Source organism: Silurus aristotelis (assembly GCF_946808225.1).
Source record: "Silurus aristotelis genome assembly, chromosome: 11".
NCBI lineage: Eukaryota > Metazoa > Chordata > Actinopteri > Siluriformes > Siluridae > Silurus > Silurus aristotelis.
Window position 1 is genome coordinate 22,425,029 of NC_139584.1, and position 24,953 is coordinate 22,449,981.

General features: G+C 39.8%; 1 protein-coding gene and 1 long non-coding RNA gene across 5 annotated transcripts in view; one reads left to right on the forward strand and one right to left on the reverse strand.

The window, feature by feature from the left end:
* Positions 1 to 24,340, reverse strand: part of gnb1a (guanine nucleotide binding protein (G protein), beta polypeptide 1a) — a 26,865-nt gene extending 2,525 nt beyond the window's left edge. Inside the window, exons 1-10 of one of the 4 annotated variants that reach the window (XM_083554581.1) lie at positions 23,889 to 24,340; positions 7,480 to 7,592; positions 6,950 to 6,988; positions 6,722 to 6,828; positions 5,348 to 5,411; positions 4,674 to 4,836; positions 4,345 to 4,411; positions 3,765 to 3,966; positions 2,295 to 2,511; positions 765 to 880 (exon numbers count right to left, since the gene is read on the reverse strand). In XM_083554581.1, the coding sequence (XP_083410707.1) occupies positions 774 to 880; positions 2,295 to 2,511; positions 3,765 to 3,966; positions 4,345 to 4,411; positions 4,674 to 4,836; positions 5,348 to 5,411; positions 6,722 to 6,828; positions 6,950 to 6,988; positions 7,480 to 7,536 (1,023 nt within the window). In that variant the 5' untranslated portion in view covers positions 7,537 to 7,592; positions 23,889 to 24,340 and the 3' untranslated portion in view covers positions 765 to 773. Of the gene's footprint in view, positions 1 to 764; positions 881 to 2,294; positions 2,512 to 3,764; positions 3,967 to 4,344; positions 4,412 to 4,673; positions 4,837 to 5,347; positions 5,412 to 6,721; positions 6,829 to 6,949; positions 6,989 to 7,479; positions 7,593 to 9,214; positions 9,340 to 23,715; positions 23,756 to 23,888 lie in introns of those variants that run through there. The other 3 variants (XM_083554582.1, XM_083554584.1, XM_083554583.1) reach the window with 3 other exon arrangements.
* LOC310733438 lies at positions 11,774 to 18,561 on the forward strand. Its single transcript, XR_014535751.1, has 2 exons — positions 11,774 to 16,738; positions 17,867 to 18,561. It is a non-coding gene; the product is annotated as an uncharacterized lncRNA (long non-coding RNA).
* Positions 24,341 to 24,953: the final 613 nt, after the last annotated feature.

A 24,953-nucleotide genomic window follows, 5' to 3' on the forward strand; every position in this document is an offset into this window, starting at 1 on the left:
GAATGAGCTCAATGATGACTTTTAGGGTCAACCAGACTTTAAAATGCTAGAATGAGATACTGTTGATTTAGAATCGAAAGTCAGAGTAACATGTTTCAGCTGAGGAAAGCCTCGAAATCACAGCACTATATATAGTACAAATCATCAACATATCACCACATGAAGGGTTTCCCCAGATGAGGTGCAACAAATGCCAACATTGCTAAGAAGAAACCCCAAGCAGACACAGACAGACAGAGGCAGAGAGAGACAGAGAGAGAGAGAGAGTGAGAGAGAGAGAGAGAGAGAGAGAGAGAGAGAGAGTGAGAGAGAGTGAGAAACAGAATAGATAGTCCCTATTATACGACAAATACAAAACTATATAACTGCATAAAAAAAACATTGTATTCATCTGCTGAATGATTTGCATCTCTAAGGCCACCAATTTATCAGACCCAACTGTCTGCAATTCCTCCTACTTACATCCTATTGGGTCACTAGGTTGTGAATTCCCAAATGCACCTAGATAAAACTGATAAAAAGTAATAAACCGATCTTGCATGCATATTTCCTTTTCCAGCAGGAACATTTCAGAACAGTGGCGTTTAGAGATGTATGTAAACAAAATAAAATCATCAAATGCAGCTAGACTGTAGACATCACCTCTGATCATGGCAATAAACAATTATCAAAATGGTCAAAATCTTTTCGTTAACATGCGTGAATAAAATAAAATAAAATATATATATATTTTTAAAAAAAAGAAGAAAATAAAAAGAGCTTACCTTGCGGCTTTAATTCCAGATCTTAAGGAAACTATCCCAAGAGCCTGTGGCCACTGCCATTCCATCATCAGTAACACCCAAGCAGCTAACACGGTTATCATGGCCTGCCAGGACACCTGCAAAAATGTAGATATGTTTAAAATGTAGTCTAGATCAGTGGTCCCCAACCCCCGGGGGTCAATTGGTACCACACAGAAAGAATACATAACTTACATTGGTCCCGTTTTAATTATTATCTGATTCTGGACCAGGTTTTATTTTGGAAAAATTTAAGGATTCTCTCCGCTACAGCTGCCTATGACTCACTCTTGATGCAGGTCATGATGCCTCGGTCACATGTCTTACCTCCATCCGCTACCTTCTTAAAGGGGTAATACATTACCACTAAATTGAACCCCCCCAAGCGAGAAAAATACCAGTTTTTAATGCCGGTCGTATAATTTTATTGTGTTGTATTTATCCGCCACACCTTAATGGCCGGTCCGTGAAAATTTTGTCCGACATTAATCAGGTCTGTGGCGCAAAAAAGGTTTGGGAACCGCTGGTCTATATAACAACTGTGCATTTTGATAAATGTGGAGTGTTTTGAACCCTAATAATTTAACTGTATTTAAATTAAGCTTTTTTGAAGAGGAAAATTTTTTTTTTAATAAAACCATATTTACACAAGCAAATCACTGTTCAACACTCCCCCTTACACACCATGTTCATAATGTGCAACTGGAGATTATACACTCATCATTTTATATCTATAATCTTTTAGCATAAATGATGATGAATGTGCGGACTAGTCTTGGTCAGTGCGTACGAGGAGGCTCTTCTACAGTAAAATACTAAGAGTTCAAGCTCCATTTCATGCTTTCTGATAGTGTACATAATTGATGGGGATGGCGGAGTGGTGCTGTGCTGTGCTCCTCAATGCAAATGCAATAAACTATTCATGCCCTGGGTGAGTGGGGAGACAAAAGGGATGGGTGTGGGTCACATGCAACCTTGCAGCTAGGAAAATGTTCTTGAGGGGTTGGAGATAAATGTATACTCTTAATACTCTTAATAAAACCCTGAAGTGCACAATACATTCGGTTGCATCTTTGATATGTTTCATGTGGTGAGAAAGATTAAATCTATAAGCTGCATGAAGACTAATGAAGAGTAATTACTGCTACATTTGCTAGCAAAAGGATAACCTTCATAAATGGTTTTTTATTTATATATTTCGAAACTGGACTATGCAGACTGTGTGCACCGAAAGACGGCATCTAATGAGCATCAGCAGATGCATTTCTATCCATTTCCATCATCGACTGTGGTTTGAAAATGACCATAATCCCATTAAAAGTACTGAATGTCATGTACACCCCCTTATTACAACCTTATACTTTGTTGATCTCGATTCAATTATGTAATATTAGCTCCATTAGGGTTTCTAATGGAGCTGAATATCTTCTTCAAACTTCCAGTTCATTTGTAATTTACTGCATCCTTCTGAATCCTGGTATGCAGCCCTACCCTGGTGTTCCCTGCACTCACCTGCACGGTCGGCTTTGAGGGTGTCCCAGACGTTGCAGTTGAAGTCATCGTAGCCAGCGAGCAGCAAACGGCCGCTTTTGGAGAAGGCCACCGAGGTAATGCCACAGATGATGTTGTCGTGCGAGTACACCATCAGCTCCTGGTCAGCACGCAGGTCGAACAGCCTGCAGGTAGCGTCGTCCGAGCCTGTGGCAAATGCATTCCCATTGGGGAAGAACTGTGGGGAGGAAAAATTAATTAGCAATTAAAATATTATAACGTATATTATATTTGTATTAATTTATAAAATACTGCTTTCATTTACTTGGTAACAGCCAGAATGTCTTATTATTCTAACTGACTGATTAGATGGAAGAATTTGACTTAAAAGATGATTCACACTTTAGGAAAAATAGCTTTATAAAAAAAAAAAAAAAAAAAAAAAAAAAAAAAAAAAAAAAAAAAAAAAAAAAAAAAAAAAAAAAAAAAAAGTTATGCCCATAAAAGGTCAAAATCTAAAAAAGTTAATCTGTCACTGTGGTGAACGGACCACCACACAGAATATAAAAATACATCAAAAATATTGTCCTAGTCAGCTGTCCACGGTAGTCCTGTTATAAAAAGAAAAGAAAAACGAAACAAACACTGTGTAGAACAGGGTGTGACCAGTGATGGTAAAACTTGGCCTGGCTTTAAATACCACCAAAGTGCTAAATATATAATACAACTGATCCAGCAGGGGGCACTAATATAACAAGTACATTTTGTGTACAGTCATCATTGAAAGGCAGAAAAGAGAGCCTGTTTTTTGTTGTTGTTGTTTTTTTTTTTTTTACACACAATGCTGAAAAATATCATAACTGGCTTAATATTTTCATCCTATGAAGCAAACACAACTCGTTGGATAGCTCTAAGATGTTTACCACTTGCTGAATTCACAGCTTCTGCATTTAAAAAAAAAAAAAAAAAAAAAGCGCAATCAGAACAGTACCGCCCCCCCCTCGCAGACATCGCATTTCTGCTGCTGACACTACAGATAATCTTGATTAATGAACAATCTATAGCAGCTGTTTGGTGGTGTGCATAAAACAAGCGGAATGATACTGCAAATTGTTTAATATCCAATATTTGTTTAAGATTACTCTCAGTGCAGATCGCTAAGAATAGATGTTAAATGAGTCATTAGAAGTGTTATTCCTGAAACATTAAAATTACCTCATTGTTTATTATCCAGCTTACAGTATGTGCTCCATTTGGTGTGTGTGTGTGTGTGTGTGTGTGTGTGTGTGTGTGGTGGGGGGTTTGCAAAACTCTGGCAGAATACTTGCCTTCAATGTAACGCCTGAATCAGTTTTCATGAGTTTTCATTTAATCTGTGTTGGTATGTGGAAACCTTGTATTATATGTAACCTGTGTGACATTCATGATACTTCAGCGCAGGCAGTAGAGAACAGGAAAATCATTTGGACACTGCATGCGTGCGATACATACACAGATGGCGTTGATGTCTGATTCATGGCCAGTGAAGGTCTGTCTGCACATGCCCTCTCTGATATCCCAAAGCTTAGCAGAGGCGTCGCAAGCTCCAGAGACAAATAAGCGGGCATCCGGAGCCAGAGACAGAGACATCACATCCCCGGTGTGGCCTGCGAACGTGGTCGTCTGCTGCCCCGTCTCAATGTCCCAAAGAGCACTATAGGTGTAACAAAGGCGATTAGAAAAGGCACTAATGGAAAATGTGCAGTGAAAAGACAATATTTGCTTAATAAAAAAAAGTGCAAACCAACTATTTTGACACTGTGTTGATAATCTGCTCTGCAAACTGTGCAGTCAAAACTCAAGCGACATATCCGAGTCAGCCAACATAATAGTTCAATAAAGCCAAAAAAGTAAACATTTGTAAACTGGAAATATGTTCTTTCCTAGTAAAAGGATTGAGCATGAAAGTTTGCGTGTGAAACTTGAAGATATCAAAATTTCAGGAAAAAAAAAAAACAGCAGTCAGAGCATCATGTGAGTGGCTGTTGCAAATGGCTAAAGCAGCAGTACTTGCACACTACCCTAAACTCACCAGGTGGTGTCGCCTGAGCTAGTGACAATCTGGTTGTCATCCAGGAAACGACAGCAGGAGAGGTAACCTGTGTAAGAAAAAAAACAAAAAACAGTTCAACATGCTATGCCACAGCACTGCTGAATTTCTGTCTGTAAATTCCACAATGTAAGACCACCATCGTTCCAGCTCCACCTGATTAACCCATCAAACCACTCAGTGTCAGTGGGCGCTGTAAAAACAAGGCTCCAGTGGCAGAATTGAAAGCTTTATCGCAATTCATGCCCTCAAATCAATAACCTAAACATTTCTCCACTTTATATGATAGCACAGAAACCTCACACACTAACCTGTATGACCAGCCAGCTCACGGCTCACACGGACGTTGCCCTCACGTGTCTTCAGATTGTAGATGGAGCAGATGTTGTCCAGGCCACCACAAGCCACGTAGTTGCCAGACGGAGCGTACGCACACGTCATCACCCATGAGGAGCGCAATGGGATGGCATGCACCTATAACAGGACAGTAGTCATAAAAAATTCGGCGACAGTAAGGTTCGCTTGGAGCTGGGCAAACAATCGGATTCGAATCATGACACCTGGCTTCCACAGTTGCACACACAGATGGCAGAAATTTTGGGGCATCTGGTTAAGACAAAGCAGTTTGTATTTAGTTTGGTGAAGTAATTTAGTTATCAAACTACCTATTGCATATTTATTGTAGAATAAGCACTGAATTTATCACTTACAATTTTTTTTTTAAATATTGTTTTGAATATGTGAAGTAGTACAATGACCAGTTGTCTTAAATTATTACGTATAAAAACAACAATCACAAATCTACTTGAAGTGTACATTAACAAGTTATCAGACAATCGTGGTCAATTTTTATTAAAAACTTTTATTAAAAAAATTATAAGATGAGCGATCCTGGAAAAAAGTTATATTAAAAAAAATAATAATACAGTATGCCTATCAAGTATTAACAGGGGAGGTGAAAAGACTTCTGGGAAATGCAGCTCACCTTGTTTGTGGTATAGCTGTCCCAGATGATAAGTTTACCATCCTGGGAGGCACTGACAAGGAGCCTGTAGAGAAAAAAAAAAAAAAAAAAAAGATGAACAGAGGTTTTAGTGTTATTTCGTGTGGGGGCATTCTGATAACATACATTAGTGCTAACCCTACCAAAAAATTTACAACATATTAAAGGTCACAAATTGGTTAACCTATGGCCTGAAATGCTTATCAAACACCACCTCCACGGAAAACACCATCATGCAGTTCTTCCGAGTTATTTGAATAGACAAACCTACCAGGAATTAAATGTTCACATGGGAAAGGTAGAAAAGATGTGACCATGACTACATTTTGCTATCAGGAGAATTCAGCTAAACTTTCCACTGTGATTCAGTCTGATGCCATGATGTTAATGGATGCACTCCACCTCCCCAAGGGAAAACCAATAAAAACAGAAGGAGGAGGGGAAGACAAGACTAGGCAAAACAAATGGTACACTAATTTCAAACACCTGAAAGAAATGCGCAAAAGAACAGAGCAGTGAAAATCGAATAAGTCATGTTTACTGGCTGCAAATGTGTGTACACGCTCACTGTTGTCAGAAAATAAGATGCTTAGTTGAGCTGGCATAATCTTACGCTCCAAACCTACACCCAATAACCCAGGAGTGGCATTAGAGTCGTCTGCACGAGTAGATTACTCATGTGCTAATACATCTACTGATTAACAATGAATGTGACAATGAAGCCTAAAACAAAGCTAGCTAAATGTTCTGAAGCATTTGAAACTCAATGTTACTCTGTTGATTTGGTATGTACATCCCCTGCACTTTAAACAAACATTTCCGGAAAATGCCATTAGGATTCAACTCGACAAAACGGAACAATAAAAGCTTTGATGTGAACTGGCTCACAGCTTCCTTCAAAACAAACCAAAATGACTGAAGGGTGTTAAAGGACGACCATTTTGTCAGAACATGCAGAATACATTAATGCGTAGCAAAGTATCATGGGGGAGGGGGAAAAATACGGAGTCTCTGGGGCCTAACATCACCTGCAGCCTTCCAATTAACCTCCTGGAGACCAGAGTGCATGTGTGTACAATGAAATCTCCCTTGCGTGAGCACACACTTCACCATTATTTGTACCTGAACATTGAGATCCGTTCTTATTAAACCATTTTACAAAGCTTTGTATCTCCATTCTGTCTTCACAAAATCTTTATTTTTACAAAAAAATAAATCTCTCTCTCTCTCTCTCTCTCTCTCTCTCTCTCTATATATATATATATATATATATATACACATATATATATATATATATATATATATATATAATGTTAAAAAAACCCTGGTGTTCAGTACAGTATTGAGTGAGATTACCGTGAGTCAGTGCCCCAGTGCATGGCGTAGATTTTAGCCAGGTGACCTCGCAGTGTCCGCCTGGTGCGCATCTGAATTCGCCCAACAGGGTCGATGTTGGCTGTAATCTGTGCCGATATCAATATACAATAAAGTTGAGTCACGACACAATATTACGTATTGTTTTAATTCGATCAAACGGTTATCTCTGTAAAATTACTGATTCAGAATCACATATTAAACGCTTACCTGAGACAGGGTGGCATCCGCACATGCTTTCCTTGCATCCTAAAACAAAGACAAAAGAGTTTGTAAAGCTGCTGCTGTTTTGACAGTTTATATTATTTGCGGTATGTAATTTAATGAGTCACTTTAAAGCTGCAGTTGTGGTTCTCTTTAATGATCACTGGAATGTTAAAGATCTCTCTACTATTGTAAACAGTTGTGAATTGTGAATTGATAAAGTCTTGAATCCAAAACATACAACTTTCGAAAATTTTGGCAGTTTAATATTCTGGTAGATTTAGCATTCAAATATACTGCAATTTAAAGACACGTGATCTAAATGCAGAAATAAGAAATAAGTGTTGTGCTGCTCTAGTACTAAAATAAGCAATTCATTTAAAAAAATGCTAATGTTCCTAAAGCCCTTCTCTATATAATATATACACAAAATGAAAGGACAGAAATTACGTATCGATTATGCGGATATGCAAAGTATTCCCTTCATAAAAACCCGCGATGGGAGCCTGGACAAGTTGTGCTGTGTGTAGACTCACTCTGATCTGGTTCTTCAGCTGCTCAGCCTCCTGGCGTAGCTGATCGAGTTCGCTCATTTTCCTCTTCTAAATGGTATGCTTCACTCCTGCCTCGCACTGGGTCACTTACTGATCTGAGAACGACAGGAACGGAGAGGGAGAAAGGGAGAAAAGGTGAGGTTAAGCCTGCAGCGTAAGCTTCAGCAGATACAGTGGTCAGTGAGAACAGCCAGTCAAATCCTTTTAACTTAATCTATCCTTTGTCGTTTCAATTAGTTTAAGCAAGGTGATCCTGAATAAAAGCGGCGTTTACCATTTGTCGAAGAATGTTTCGTTCCCTGCCGATTGCCAACGATCAAACAATGCATTTAAAAGATTTCAACAAGGGTCCAAACTAATACATTAGCAATGGAAACAAACAATTTTGGCAAGCAGCTCTACTGTGGGGAAATGTAACAGTGCTGTGTGAAGAGCGCACAACATTTTACAGGTCCATAGTGAAGACCAGCAATCCCACACACAGCTTTAAAACTCAGCCATCTTAGCCACCAGGCTAAGCAAAGGCAATAAATGTGCCATAATAAAACATAAAAAATAAAAAAAAAACCTGACCCACGGATGGCACACTTGTGCGTTTTCTCTCTCTCTCTCTCTGTCTCTCCACTGGTGTGTGTCCTTGCCAACCCATGAAGCTGTTACTAAGCAACAGGGTTCTGCAGCAGCCCATGCTAAAGATCACCATTTCGGTGCTGGTGCAGAGAGAAAGCTATTTACAAATCGAGAGTGACAGATCCCACAGCAAATTTAGCTGGCTTCACCGCTTCTGTGTGCTGAAATGTGGCTAATTCGACTTTAGTCTTAAGGTAAATGTAGCCACTGTCGAGACAATCTGAAGCATACGGCACCATGTTGGGCAAAGAATGGTTCTTGATCTTTTAAAAACGATTCAGTGATGCTATGTGGCAAATTTTCCATTTTGCAAATAACAGTATTCTGAAGACCATTACAGTCCCCCTCAAAAGCAGAATGAGCTTCGATTCGTTCAGTACGTAAATCTATGGCAAGGAACTTAGCTCATTTCATGATACATGGAAGAAGGGTGGCCCTAAGGGTTACCATAAAATTACAGTTAAACAAGATGGTCAAGAAAAGTGAACGTACAGTTAGAAAAGGAAAGAAGAAGAAAAAGAAAAAAAACAGCAGTAGCCCAGACAGAATGAGAAAACTTCTCAGCTCCGGCCAATGTCCTCCTTCCCTTCCTTTCAAAGTCACACTAGTAATCCAGGGACACTTAATTCAGCTCGTCCATGCAAATCCGGTTTACACTGAATCTGCTGATGATCCTAAAAGAAGTGACTCTTTTGCTGACCCAAATCCAACTACAAACATGCTTACTACCAACACGATGCACTTGCTCAAGTGCTGCTTCTCTTCTTAAAAAAAATTAAAAAAAGAAGAAAAAAAAAGAGAAAGAAAACTACACTAATACTACCTCTGCCAGATATAACGCAATTGAAAGATGTGTCAAACTGGAGCTTAAAATATTTGTAGGATTAAAAAAAAAAAAAATACCCAATTTGCCAACATACCAAAATTGAACCACCACCAAACAGAATTTTTGTGCAAACAGATTTTCAGTTACCAGACTAGTCAAATTTAATCTGGATGTGGGAAGTGTTTTTGGTATCACAGTCCATTCCAGCTAATAAACTTCCTTTATAAGACTACAACACTTACCAACATGACCAAACCTTACCTTGCCCCTTTATGCTTAGCCACAGATCCTGTACGTCTGATGGCCAACGACCTTCTGAATAGATCCAAACAACACCGAACCTCATAATGCTCGTATATGCTGATTGGTCAGTGCTTTCGCATTTAGCCAATGCAATCCAAGCCCGACATAATCCAGTTGATAGAAATGTCATGCTAATGTTGCTAATACTCTTTTTCACAGTCAGAAGCGTATTAGGGTTGACACTAGTTAGCCCGCTCCTGTCTAGAGCTCTATGAACCCATTATGGCCTTCCTGTCTAAACCAAAAAGGCCAACAGACCATTAGGTCTTCACACATCACTTTGACATTTTCTAAACTGCTGAAAGAGTAAAATGCATTCACTTAAAACCTCTCCTGTTCATTTTGGCCACGCATTGCAGTAAAGAAGGAATAAAGGTCTAAAAAAGGGAAAGTAGACAACTGTTCATCATGAACTAACATGGCTACAACGGCTTTGTTCACAGAGGAATAAAAAAAAATGAGAGTGAGAAGAGAAGAGAAAAAATTATAGCAGTAAGGAAAGAGCCGAGACTAGAGAAAGAGAGAAGAAGAGAAAAACGGGAGGGGGAAGGAAAAAAAAAATGGCTGAGCCGCAGCTCTTATGCGCTGCCTCCCTCCCTCCTCTCTCCCCTTCCTCTTTTTCTCTGCACTATTTTTAGTCAGGTGGTGGATGGGCTCAGCTGAGAGGGTGGAAGCGGTCTTCACTTTTTCCAGCAAGGCCTATCGGCTCAGTCATCTCAGCACAACGATGCCCCTCAAACACACACACACACACACACACACACACACACACACACGGGTGGGCATAAGAAAGTCAAGGGCTGAGCCGCCTTCATTTATTACTGCAAAAGGCTCTGATTATATTAGCAGCTAGTTATAGGCTGCTGGAGAGAGATTTTTTTTTATTCTGTTGTAGGCAGGAAGAAAAGAAATAAGACTCTAAAAGACTTCCCTTCTGGTAATAAGAGAAGTGGGCGATGTCTTACCAGAGCTGGCTGAATGGAAACCAAAAATCATCTTTATTAAACGCTTCATCGAGATCCGAAATTGATCGACCTTCATTTTTAATACCAAGAGAGTATCTGATATTGAAAGAATACACAAACTGTATAGTATATATATATATATATATATATATATATATATATATATATATATATACACATATACACACACTGCAAGTATATTTTACTAAGACAAATGAGGGAAGATGAGACTTAGAAAAAAACAAAACGGGGGCAATAATATAATCGCTGTCTGGCTACACTTTAAACATGGACATGTAAAAATGGAAAACACTATGTATCACTAATTTTCACAAGGCACACTGTATGATCGATGTACATGTAGGGTGAGGACACTATAAATTTCGGTCATTTCATATGACCACCACTGTCACCTTCACATTCATGGAAAAAATGCCCAGTCAAAAAAAAATACAGATAAATATTCAAATTAGACATATCATGGTGCCATATTGTATGATTAGATAGAACACATTTTCCACATCGCAACCCCCCCCGATAGTACTCCTAGGTTCATAATTTTATTATAGAAATAAATTTACCAAATGCACAGACCACCACAGCACTGCTGACGAAAGCTCAATCAGTCGTTTAAGAGTTAAATTTCAAATTATTTATTTTATTTATACGTCTAATAAGATTTTCACAAGTGGCTTGTGTGCTACTGAAGTGTCATCAATAATGCCATACCACTGAAACCATTACATTTCTCAACTAGGCTGCGGTACAGTGAACAATCCAAACAGCAACACCCTTAAGACAAACGGTTTCATATTTCTACACGAAGGGATTCTGTGTATCTTTAAACCTGTCTTCGAGTTGGACATTCAGTTCTGCAAGAAAAATTGGTGGAAAAGTTCTGCCACGCTGGATTTCTCACAGGAAAACAGACGTCCTCAAACATGTTTTTAGAGCGCATGTCCAAAAAAAAAAAAAGGAGAAAGAAAGAAAAAAAAGTGTGTGGCTTGATCCAGATTGAATTTAGCAGCCTTTCAGAACTGTAGAGCTGAAACCAGTCATGATCATATATGCTTAGAGACTGGTACGAGCTGTGGTGTTTTGTGCATATCGTTACAATCTGAGAGGGCAGGGTGCTATTTTAAGGCCATATCACTCACCTTGAACAGAGAGATTAGCCTAATGGGACTCAATGCTCAAGAGGATGAGACGAAGGACAGCTTTTCTAACGAGGTCTATGGTAAAGGAGACTGGGGTGTGGTCACCTTCAGTGACAAGCATACATTGATCCATTACCTTATCCACAGCTGCTTAAATGTTGCATTCCTTAACTGTGGTGTACACTGTGTTTTTTCCTTCTGCCCGTTTCTGAATTCACGTCTGAGTGAAAGAAGGTAAATCAACTTTCAGGGCAAGGTGACCAGCTCAAAGTTTACAGCATAGCTTTTTCTTACATTGTGCCATCTATAAAATATGGTCGCCCAATTTCTATAAAAAAAACAGTTGAACCTGAATCAACAGTGAAAAATGTGCTTAAATACATCATTTTGCCATTAATAGCGAGGGAAATCTAACCCTGGAGTTTGCTCTTTTCCTGATGACGGGGGGGGGGGGGGGGGGAAATAATCATGACAACTTGCCACTTTCTGTTCACAAAAATACTCAGTAAACATCTACATTTAAAAAGGATCACAAAAAAAACTGAGGTCAAGCTAATTTTGTCCGCAAATGTATTTTAATAAAACTGAAAGCGACTAGACGCACTGTGTTTCGAATTTGGTGCGCCTTGGCGTGTTTTTTTTTTTTTTTAACCCTTCAACGTATTGACATCACATGACCACAAACTTAGCTGAAAGTGTGATAGTTACAAACAGGAAACAGAGGGTGGAGTGAGCCACAGGACTACAACACACATATGGCTCATGTTCAGAACCAAAACAAAAACGTTAGATACCTCGTACGATGTTAGGAGGGGGTAAAAAGGCTTTTTATCCTGTTTTTGTTTTGAAATAAGAAAACATCCATTTGTCTTAGGATGAAACTTATGTACATGTGGGAAAGGATATTAAATTTTTTTTTTTAAAGCTCTTTTTAAGCTTAGTTCTTTGCTGCTGCCTGTAGTCTGTTCTGAAACACCTGAAGAAGCTTTAGCCAGGAAATGTTGCTCTTGCAGGCAGACGGTTTGAGAGCAGGGAAATCGCACCACACCTTTCACACGTCTTAAAACGTTACTAATTTTTCTAACTTCTTTTTCTCGTTTTATATTTGGGGTTGGGCAGAAGGGGTCGTCAAAACAGCTCGAGTTAATCCACATAACCCGAGTGCACAAAGTTCCTCACTGCTCTTATCTGGATGTAGCCCCAGGTTATAACACACTTATAAAGGATTTAGTGTATATGGTGAATAAGTGCATGCACTGAAAGGTCCGGCTTCATGAGACGCTCTAAATGACTGCCGTGAGCATGTGCATTTTGACAGACCGTGCACTTACAGCCATGCGCTCTAGACAGACTATGCAATATTTAACAGCACTCTGCCAGCTGCCTCCTACTCCCTCCAACCATCCTCAATTTAAAAACAGGTTCATGCTACGCAGGCTTCGTTTCCTCATTCTTAGACTCCCTCCATCTTCCTCTCACTGACGTAGGAGGCAGGCAGCAGGACCATCTCCATGTGGCCCGTTTCTCCGGGGGGTTTAAAGGAGCTCATGCATGTAAATATAATTGAAACACAAGGGGTCAAGCAAGAGTGCTGGTATCACAGTTCTGGGGTGGCTGACGGAGGATTTGCTGCAAGCCACTCCTCAAAGACACCGATTTTTCCTTCAATCTCTTTAATCTCTTTTCATGCAAGTGTACCCTACACACTTGTCAATCCTAATCATGTATACACATTTCACAGCAGCCGTATCCTTTGTATGTTAATGGTCAAAATAAATAAATAAAAAGGTGATGAGCAAACTAGCCACAAGCCGAGTCATCCATATTGCACAAAGCACCCTATTTTGTATACGGTATTGAAAATTTATCTCCATGCAAGTCATCCGATTTTGGTTCGAGAGCTAATTTACTGACCTCTGCAGCCACATCATCGTTAGAAGTCATCCACCATCACAATCATTTATTCCAGTGGCATCTTTCTTAAGCTCAGTGCCAGGGAAACAGATTTAGCAAAGATTTAGACATTAAAGGTGAACCCCTTGTGGAGATCAGACTGATGCCCATTCTAGGTACTACTTTGCCCCTTTTTCTCACGCTGCCTGATAGCTCGCGAATCGCTATAGTAAAACCCATCAACTATAGACCCACTGCCCTTGAACTACTTTTCTCTCTCCTTTCTTTGTTATAGAAAGCAGCCAAGTAATTTGTACACGGTATTAACCACGCTGAAAGGATCTGGAACTGTACAGATTGATGGAAGGTGGCCTTTACGAGGGAATGAACCTTCTGAACCTACATGGAGGTGAATATTCTGGTTTTTTCTCCTCTGTCTTCACAGCATGAAACTAGTGAATGCCCAGTGTAGTTTTGCATTCGCTATGCATTGTGTGCGGATTTATCGCGGCTGCAGATCAAGCTGAAACTTTGCTGTCTGGTATATCTTTCTTGGAATTTGGTTACGTTTGCAATTTAATTTCACGTTGTTTTCTTATTACTCTGTTGTGTATCGGCATGCTCAAATGAGCCTTTGCATATCGTATATGGATAAAAGGTTTTTTGAAAGCTCTTTAACTGAAAAATCTAGAAATCTGTATTCATGTGGGTGGGGCACATAACCAAGCAAACACAAAACTATATAGATATCAGTTTAGAAAAATGGATAACTGCATCAACTTATAAACAATAATATTTACATTTAAAAAAATTATTTACTGTTGAATATTTAAATACAAATAAAATATGAATATGTATGCAATATATATATAAAAAAAATACGTTCAGATTTGCAGTAGGGAAGTGCAGATATATTGTGCTGTCGGAAAAGGAGGGAGGACCCAATCGAGGTTGCAGTTTGGCGCTTGCACTTTTCTTGGCTGGTCGATTCCTACGATTGGTTTAAGCGCCTCTTCTTACAGGTGTCAAGCTAACGTTTAAATCCTCTGCACTGGGACAACTTTGGTTTTACCGTCTACATTCTCTCTACTTCCTCTTTCAGAGATGTAGTGGTTAACACCACCGCCCTGTGAACGGGCAAGACTTTAAATCCACGGAAAGGCAGCAGCGTTTAATAGTTGCACAAGGTACTGAAAGTTACATGCCCTGTGAATACCACAAAAAAAAGTAAACAACTCAATTCTACATAGCTGCATTTAATAAGAGCAACTGCTTGGTCTGATTTTCAAAGTTGTGGATGGTAATTTGCCAAAGACAAGGCAGACAAAGAAGCTAAGGAAAAAAGATGAGCCCAATTTGGACAACGTGCTTGGGACAAAACAGCCAACACTAGCGACTTATCTAAGCGTCAAGGTGACAAGCTTTCTGACCACTGCAGGCAGGGGCGATCGCTTTATGCTTGCAAAACTCCCATGAAAATAGTCAAAGTTTTTGAAAGAGCTTGAATTATTATTCAAGAAAAGGTATTGCATTTAGGATTCGACAACAGCAGCAATGTTTTCCCAGAGTCCTGATTGTTTATAATGACGTGCCTCAAATATGTTTTAATTACACATTTGTTTTATTCATCTTACAGGGAGCATAAATAATTCAAGAAGTCATGCTCTAGTGCTGGCAGTATAATTGTTTGTATTGACCTCCATAGGTGTGCGCTTTGTTTTACTGATTACGTACTGTGTAGTTTCATCATCAATAGTCTTGAAACCAACATATAGTATGGGATTCGAAAGTGTAAATGCTGAAATCGTAACAACTCTAGTCATTGTGCCCAACACTAAAACAAGTGAGAATCAACTCACACAGATTAATAGGTTCATGTTTAATTTTTAGGAACCAGGACAGCTCAGTGTTAAGTGGGCTATTGGAGCAAACCAAAAATGGACAGTGTGTGTGTGGGTGTGTGTAGATTTCACACTTGTGAATGGTGCATGGAAGGTGGATAAAAACTTACCAAACCTTACCACTGGCTTACAAAATGAAGGCCCTGAATCAATGAAATATGGGCAAACCAGCCCAAAGGCAAATATATAAACACTAACAACCCAATAATCAATTCTTCTTATACCTCTTAACCCTAAACACATAGCGAACCTGAATCTTGTTCATTTTTATAGCTATAATTAACATCCAGGGTTCAAAAATCTTTTGAGCTTGTGGGTCACATTTATAGGGATCATCATTCTGCATTTATAAAAGAAAATTGTTTATGAAAGCCAGTGTGTGTGGTTTATTAATGTCTACTTGTAGAAAGTAAAACCTTCTGGCAGTTTCTTCTACCAAACAATGAATTCTCTGAATCGATACATCAGAAAATAGTGAAGACAAGTTTAAAAGGAAAAAACGAACATCTATATCCCACAATAAATGGAAAGCATTTAATCGTTTGCGTCCCTCAGTTTCAAGTTCACATCCGGTAATGTTAAAAAGTGATTCACTGTATGCTAAAAAAAAAAGTGAATCGAAAGACCTTGGGAGGGGGGCAGCTAGTACAATTCATCCTCTACCTAAAATAAACAGGAGATTTTTTTTTAAGACTTCATTTACCAACTGAACTTTTGACATGAAAATTATTAATAGACCTTAATATCTAAAGTGCAAGTTGGGAGCATGTGCCACAGAGAGTTTATTTAGGTCACATTCAGCACGGTGAGAGAAGATGGCAATATGACGCGGGGAAGCTTTTGACTGATCGCTGACGAAGAATCAAAGGATCCAATGGGTTTCCATTTTCACATAAAGCACAGTTAATAAAGAAAATGATTTAAGTGCAATAAGTACATCATTTGACTTTCAGTACAAACCCCATTATGATTTCAAAATAACAAATAAAAATACATCATGAATTGTCTGTGTTCTGTAAGGCCTACATTTATTGAATTTCATTACTAACACAATGCACTAACTGAGGTCTCTAATTGATAGTTTGCCTCAGACGGCCATATGAATGCTTGCCTCGCTGCCAAAGAGGAGTTCAAGCATAAAAAGTGAACACACGTCATTCCACTGCCCGTGTGTTGATGCCTCCAGCTAAACTGGTTCCTCTGGATAACGCTTGTGTTGTCTGTACCCTGGCCCTGAGACACTCACTTAAAATGCCAACACTACCAAAGATTAAAAAAAAAAAAAAAAATTTACTCTTCCAGATTCAGCACATCTACCACGGGGAAAGTGCAGATCGTGTTGAGCAGAAATTAAGGATCCTATAAGAATGCGTACAGTATCTCACAAAAGTGAGTACACCCCTCACATTTCAGCAACCACTTTATTATCTTCTCAAGGGACAATACTATAGACATGAAACTTGGATATATTTTAGTCAATGTGCCGCTTGTATAGTAGTACATATTTACTTTCCTCTAAAAATAACTGCACAAATCCATTGTCAAAATAGCTGGCAACAAAAGTGAGTACACACTAAGTGATGACGCCATGTAACCATGCAAAACCGCATGTCCTATTCAATATGATCTTGTTTTTGTCTGCTTGACGGGATCTTGTAATAGAGCAGCTAAAATTTGGTGCTTCCAGTAAACATTTTTCCATACTGACCACTGGATTTTCAACATGGCACCTCATGGAAAAACTCTTGAGAATTTTGGGGATTAGAATTGTTGCTCTCCACAAAGATGGCCTGGGCTATAAGAAGTTCAGTAACACCCTGAAACTGAGTTACATTAAGTGGCCTACATTAAGAAGTCGAGTCCTTGTGCTGTTCGTCAGGTGCAGAAGCTGCTTCAAAAACCAGACTCGTGAGTGCTGCCAGTATTGCTTTAAAGGTTGCAGAAGCGGAAGGTCCACTTGTCAGTGCTCAGACCATACACCACACACTGCAACAAGTCGGTTTGCTGGCAGGCGTTCCAGAAGGAAGCCTCTTCTGAAACTGGCTCACAAGAAAGCACGCAAACAGTTTGCTTAAAACAACCTGTCAAAGAGCATAAATTACTGGAACCATGTCCTGTTGACCGATGAGTAAGATAAACTTGTTTGGCTCAAATGGTGTTCAGCATGTGTGGCGATGCCTTGGTGATGAGTGCCAAGAAAAATGTCTTGCCTACAGTCTAGCATGGTGGTGGTAGCATCATGTTCTGGGGCTGCATGAGTGCTGCTGCTACTGGGAGCTGTAGTTCATTGAGGGAAACATGGACTCCAACATGTACTTTGACATTCTGAACGGCAGTTTTCCAACATGAAAACAACCCCAAACACATCCAAGATGACAACTGCCTTGTTGAAGCTGAAGGTGATGGAGTGGCCAAGTAGGTCTCCAGATCTGAACCCTATCAAGCATTCATGGGGCATCCTTGAACGGAAGGAGGAGAAGTGCAGGGTCTCTAACATCCAGTCATTATGGAGGAGTGGAAGAAGATCCCAGCAAACAACCTGGTGAATTCCATGCTCAGGAGGATTAAGGCAGTGCTGGAGAACAATGATGCTCACACAAAATAACGACACTTTGGACACAGTGTTGACATTTTCACTTAGGGTGCACTCACTTTTGTTGCCAGCTATTTTGACAATAATGGCTGCATGTTGAGTTATTTTTTAGAGGACAGCAAATGCGCACCGATATACAAACTGCACAGTGATTAGAATATATCCACGGTACATTTCTATAGTAATGTCACTTGAAAAATTATAATAAAATGGTTACAGAAATGTGAGTAAGTGTATTTACTTTACCGAGATACTGTATGTACTTGTATACTTTGAACATTATAGGTATTGATGAAAAGTAAAGCCCTGAAAGTCAAAAGCCAGACGCAACATCATCTATCACGACAAAAAAAAAAAAAACACAGGGCTAAATGTTTAGAGGTGCTAATGACCAAAACTGTCACATGACTCAAAACTCATCATTTTATTTCCTCACAAGGATAGTCTCGTTTAAGAGTCAGTTCTGCTGCTTAAAAACTAAGCAATAAAAAAAATTAGGGGGGTGGGTGGGCTACTTCACAATGCGTACATGTATTTTTCTGTGTCGCACAAGCCTATGTATGTAAACAGAAAGCAGAGTCTTTATTCAAAATCTGGAGTAGTAGCATATGCAAAAGTTGCAACCGGTCATACACAATGGTATGCAAAATCCTCTCCCGTTGCCAGAAAGTTTGGATATTCAAAACTGTACGGTAATGTGCAACCAATGCCTGGTAACAGAGAAACAGTGAGGACAGTTTTATGCAAACCACATCAGTAAATGCCAGGGAGACAAATTACAGGTTGCTTGGTTAAAGGATCTTTCTTGCAAAAAAAAACTAACAAAACAAAAACAAAAAAACAAAAATGGTTTTGCTTGAGAAAAGTCACATATTAAGAATGTCCAAGAAAATTGTGTGGAATCTGATTCTTTTTCAAATTCCAAATAACCCCCAATTCCATGTAAACCACTGGACATGACACTAATCAATCTGAAATAATAAACAACGCATTGCTTTCTGACTTGTCCTAATGCATGTCTGTGTTGATAAAGGCTCGAGAAAGTGTTTCTCATCCGTGTTTGTATATGAACACGCTACATTTCTAAGATACAGTTACAATGTCTTTCATGGTTGTCGCATCATCAGCATTTCAGATTTGTGACCACTCCATGGATACGTTTGTATTTCCGCTGTCTACATTTGATAAATAGACCATGAACTGGTAGCTCAGGAGGTACGGCCTTTGGGCTACAATCTGGAGGTTGCTAGCTCAAATCCCGACACCACAAAGACGCGATTTTTTTTGGAGTCTGCGTAAGACATTTATACCTCAACTATTCAGTTGTATCCGGTCTTAAAATGCTAAAGACTTGAGTAAAAGCTTTAGACAAATGTTTGCGCTAAGAAGCCAAACAAGTTAGCTCAAAGAGAATTTCAATGTTAATCAATGTCAATCGTCCATTGGAATTATTTCTATCCAACCAAACAGCGCATATAAAGCTACAGCTCTGACAGCACAAAGCAAACAGATTATAATCCTATTTATGATGAGACAAACTATAGAAGAACCTGAGACCAGCTCAACCCTAACTGATTTTTTTTTTTGTGTACTGGTGCAATCCTGCTGAATGTGTGGTGTGTTGAAATCCCTCAGTGCCTTTTTTTTTTTACTTAAATGACATGACTAAGGTACTAAAGGACATTTTACAGTACTTTTACACTTAAATTCAAGACAGTCAGTTTCTTTCTTCAAAAGGTTTGTCTTGCTCACTATTCAGTTGCAGAGACATGTTTGGAAACAATTGTCCAGTTTCATTGTTGCAGTTAAAAAAAGAAATAAATAATTACTGCTCACTAAACCAGTGTTCTTTTCAAATCAATGCAATAGGCTCTTAAGCTCAGGTGATGGATCTACTATAGATGTTCTTTCTTCCCTCCGTAAAGTCTACATTTCACGATTTTGTATCCAAACGTTATTTTAAGACCTGATTATCATCACCTCTGCCTGTTTACTTCAACACCTGGCTACAGTCCTAATCCATAAATACTTACAGAACACTGGGGAGAAGAGAGAACATGGAGGAAAGGGCTTGAAAAGTAGTTGACAGGAAACACATGCACAAGCAAAACCAACTTCCTGCTAGAGGATTTTTACTGGATGTTGTAAAAGAAGACTACTGGGGCCATATTTACTGCTCAGGAACTGGTCATTTACAACCCCAACAGAAAATAAAGTTTAGATTTGATAAGGAATCGTGCATAAAAACATTTAAAAAAAATTATAATACTCTCACGCAAACAAAATATCAACAGGGGAGGAAAAAAAAAATCAGCTTTATCAGCACATGGGCTACTACAGTTTTGTGACTTACTCAAAGGCAACAGGTTCAACTTACCAGTTCATTACCAGGTTTGTTTGGTGTTTTAGAGCAGCATAAATCATCTGCACAGGATTCCTGTTGTAACCTGAAATTATGACCTGTGACAACGAGAACAGCCACTGAACCCAATACATATTTTTTTTTACACTGTACAATATCTAGCCCTATTGTGTTGTCTCGTGTTGCAACAGAATTTGTGTGTCGTGAGAAATCAGCGTATACCGCGACACTTACCAGCAGCCCAGTTTAGTGTCACTGCGTTCAAAGACAGCAAAGTGTTAGCAAAGACAAAAGTATTTTTGCAAGCGCCAGAATTGTTTTAAATCAAACTTTGTTGCTGTGGCACATCTGAAAACCACATAGAGGGGAAAATCCTAAAACTATAAAAAAAAAAAAAAAAAAAAAAAAAAAAAAAAAAAAAAAAAGAAATACACAGGATATTAGTAGTAGCCATGACAAAAAAAAAGGATTCCAAAAGACAGAAAATATCCTCATTAGGTCAAATTCACACTGTGGAAAGTTTCTGTTGAAACGTCGTGAACACTTTCCTGGCTTACAGAATGACAATCATCTTAAAAGACTTGCAGAATACACGGGCTGTAAATAAACACCCAAAAGGCACAAACTTGAACTTTTGTTCAGTATCATAATATGAGCTAGATGCTTCTATCTTGGATAAAGTTCCTTGTTGAAATCTCGGAGTAGGAGTGGCGCAGGGTTTCATTCAGTATTTGCCTCAAATTGTGAATGCTACTAAATGGGCATGCGCCCTAGAGTGAAAGTCGTTTGCATGAAATGGAAGGGGGGGGGGGGGGGACTCAAACAACTCAAATCAGCTACATCAATAACCAAGGCCATAATGCTGAAAGCTGAGGGCCAAAGAAAGCAAAAATGTAATCTTATTCAGGCAGAAAAGGCATGGAGATGAAGAGAAAGTGAATGAGGAAAGCGCTAAACGCCCACGATGTTACATTGGGGCGGATCATTCTGAGCTGGTCATGTTTCTCTCTAGGGGCTGATTTAACATCTGGAAGCACAACAGAACAACATATGTTGAAATAATGTCCTTTTTTAAATCACCATGCACTACCAGCCTGATATGTTTTGTTTTTTTCTTTTAAAGAAGAGGGTATTTATGCACAGTGTATTGAGCAGCACTGAACTGGGAAGTGAAGCATTATTTTAGGGCATGGATGTTAAAAACGGATGCCATGGTGCTGCACACTCTCAATACGGATGTGTGTGACGGAGCACAACTACTGAGCAAACAATGTTCTTGTCTAAACGTGTGCACTGCCCGGGTCGTGTGTCATGTGTTTAAGAAAAACATATAAAGGTAATTAGGAAATGCACCAGCTTGAACAAGAGCGTGCAAAATGGGCAGCATGATTAAGATCTTTATAAATACAGAGAGACACACAAAAGGATCGTGCTATCAAGTCAGTACAGATTTCTCAAAAACTCTGGTTATTCGAGTCCACATATACAATGTTAAAAAGAAGAAAGGGGGAAAAAAAGGTGGGTATAAGTGTATAAGCCCCAATCGTTATTCCACTCCTCCATGTTGTCCTAAATCTGCTGCCTTTAACACACACACACACACACTCGATCGCTTTGGGCAAGAAAGAAAAAAACCCATTTCCCCACCACATCGGAAGCTAATCTTGAGAAACATTATCGGAATATGGCTTTTCCACGTAACCACAGCGCATAATGCTAATGTACTGCTTGGTCGGAGGCAGGAAAGCGGCGGAGGGGGGGGGGGGGGGGATAAAGACGAGAGAGAGAGAGAGAGAGAGAGAGAGAGAGAGAGAGAGAGAGAGAGAGAGAAAATCGCTGCAAACGCCATCTTGTTGGGTTGGTTTGCAGCTGCTTCAGGTCGAGAAGACAGGGAGAGATTCGGAGTAACCCGGAGGATCAATTCAGCATTGTGGAGCCGCACTTTAATGTTAGCGAGATTCCGAGCAGCTTTAGAGCAGTGTGGATCACATTTAGTTTTTAAATGAGCGGCTTTCCGTAATGGAAGATTCGCGTGTTTGCGCGTGTGTGTGTGTGTGTGTTTCCCAGCCGTCCTTGTGGAGCGCTTCAGTACTACACCAGACGCGCTATAGAGAGACTGCAGTGACAAAAACCGGTTCAATCCAACACATCATATCAATCTCTCTTACATGGAGAACAATTGCTTTATCAAATCTCTCTCTAGTTTTCTCGACTCGATAAGAAGATCGAGAGCTTCCTGCTCGCAAAAGAAAGCCGCCTTGTTAACTCTCCACCGCCAAGGCCGAGATTTGCAGCCTGGTTATTAACTGAGATACACAGAGCAGATCACGAATAAGTCAATTAACTTGTTCCCAGATCGTTAAAAGTGGAAGATCGCTTTAAACACCTTAAATAAGCTTTTACATTAGACCTGAACTGATATGGGAAATGGCTGAGAGGAGGAGCGGCCAACTCGACGTCGAGCTGTCACTCAGAGCCTCTCTGATGCAGGCATCCTCCAACACACACACACACACACACACACACCCTGATTTTACATTCAGCACAACTGATCACAATATTAAATCATTCCCAATGTGAAAGCAATGATTCTGCTTCATCCAGGAATATAACTGAACCTCCTGTGACACACTCGAGGTGTGTGTGTGTAAGTGCTGTTTACTGACTTACATTGATCAGAAAATCACTTCCTATTCCTATCAAATACTCCCTTATACCTATAATCGCATTAAAAAATATCTAATCAATTACACTGCACGATGTCAGGAGATCCGTTTAGAACATTTATAATCAACTACACTGCACGATTTCATAGGGAACAGTATTCCTGAAGAAGAAGAAGAAGAAGAAGAAGAAGAAACGCGCCCTGATTTCCACCCATTCGAGAAATGAGTTATCTGATGCTTCCATGATGGAAATCACCAGCACTGCTTTAGAGGTGAAAATCATCTGGGGGAGTGTTGGGACCAGGCTTGATCCTTCCTGCACACCAGTAGCCATTTCCAGCGTTTTAAAGTCACATAGACGTTTAATATTTCTACACGAAATAGTTGATTTCTTACAGACACAAACGAGCGAGATCTTTTCTAGATAAAAAGCCTAGAGAAATGCTGTCAGACACTCCGGTTCTACCACGAATGGCCGTGAATAGCAAAAGCAAATCATTTCCAAGATGGATCTCTATCCGCACCGGAACACTTCAAATGGTGGACGCAGATCTCACACAGACACCAAATGTGTCCAGTATTTAAAAAAAGCTCACCAGTCCAAACAAAAAGACATATTACAACCTCATAATATACATCCAAACGTTATAACGCACATTAGAGGATTATTCAAAGCAGTTATTTTTTGTTTCCGGAGGACTGTTAGCTTGCTAGCGCAGGCGCTGCTCTCAACCCGGAGCTCGAATGCTAAACATTTGCTGGCACATGACCGTGATTTGTACGCTGGTCCACGCTTGTTTTTCTTCCCCCCCCCCAAAAGGAATATGAAATAACTGTTCAAAATGGAATCCCTTCTCCAGAACCGAGGCCCATTCACCAGCTATTTAATTCAATCTCACTCATTAGTAATGTGTTTACTCACCAGCCGCTCTCTCTCACCCTCTCTCCTCCTCCTCCACCCCGTCATACAAGCAAGGGAAGTCAATCAACCCAATTAGCCGACTAGCTAGCTCTCTGCAGCGGAGACTTAGCCGCCACAAAATACACGGCTCACAATCAAGTAAAAACGAACCGGTTCGGAAACGGCGCCCTTACCCTGTTTCAGTCGTGGGAATCCGTGGTTTATATCGCATTGACTGGAAACAGCGATGGTTAAAAAGAAAAGAAAAAACCCAACAACCCCAGCAGTTCCTACTTTCTCGCCGTCGAGCTTCACCGAGGAGCGCCACTCCCCGCAGCCAGCTTTCGATACGCCAAACGGGGGGGACACACGCCGGCACACACCACGGTTTGCGAACACGGTGGCACGTCTCACGCACGAGAAAAATATGTCGATAAATTAAATATTTGGGCAAAATTCGCCTGCAAACAACTTTGTTTATAAGATTCAAATCGAAATCGCGTCCTCCGGCCCCTGTCCTGTGTGTGTCCTGCTGTGTCCCGGTGTCTCTCCTCGCCGCGGTCTCTCAGGCGCTTCCTCCGGCCATCAAACGGCTGAGAGATGGGCGCGGTAACCCTGCGCCTCGCTATGGGAAACCCCACGCACTCGCCTGCGTCACCACGTAACGCGCGTAAACCCAAACCGGGGACGGAGCTAGCCTTAGCACAAACCTCAGAATGCTAACTACCTTTGGCAATATTACATGTTCATATATATATATATATATATATATATATATATATATATATATATATATATATATATATATATATATATATATATATATATATAAAATGTGCGTTTAAATATTAAAATATATGCAAGATATAACAAGTAACCTCATCCCCATGTCTATATTAATACAGTAAACTAGCTCAGACCATTGTAAGCAGGCAATAATAAACTCAAACTTTTCTTGTGAAACATGGTGAAATCTTTACCAGTAGCAGTTCTATATCTTTTTCCACTATAATGTAAGTAACAGTAACAAGTTTTGGACCCAAGGACAGGTACTGGTGTGGGTCCTCATAGAGCAATAATGACAATCATGGTGCCCACAATGAATCTCATAAACCTAATCAGCAAATGACATCATAGACTACAGACTAGCTCTGGATACTCCACACACACACACACACACACACACACACACACACACACACACACACACACACACACACACACACACTGTCCAGGCATAGCTTTATGGCCTCCAGCCT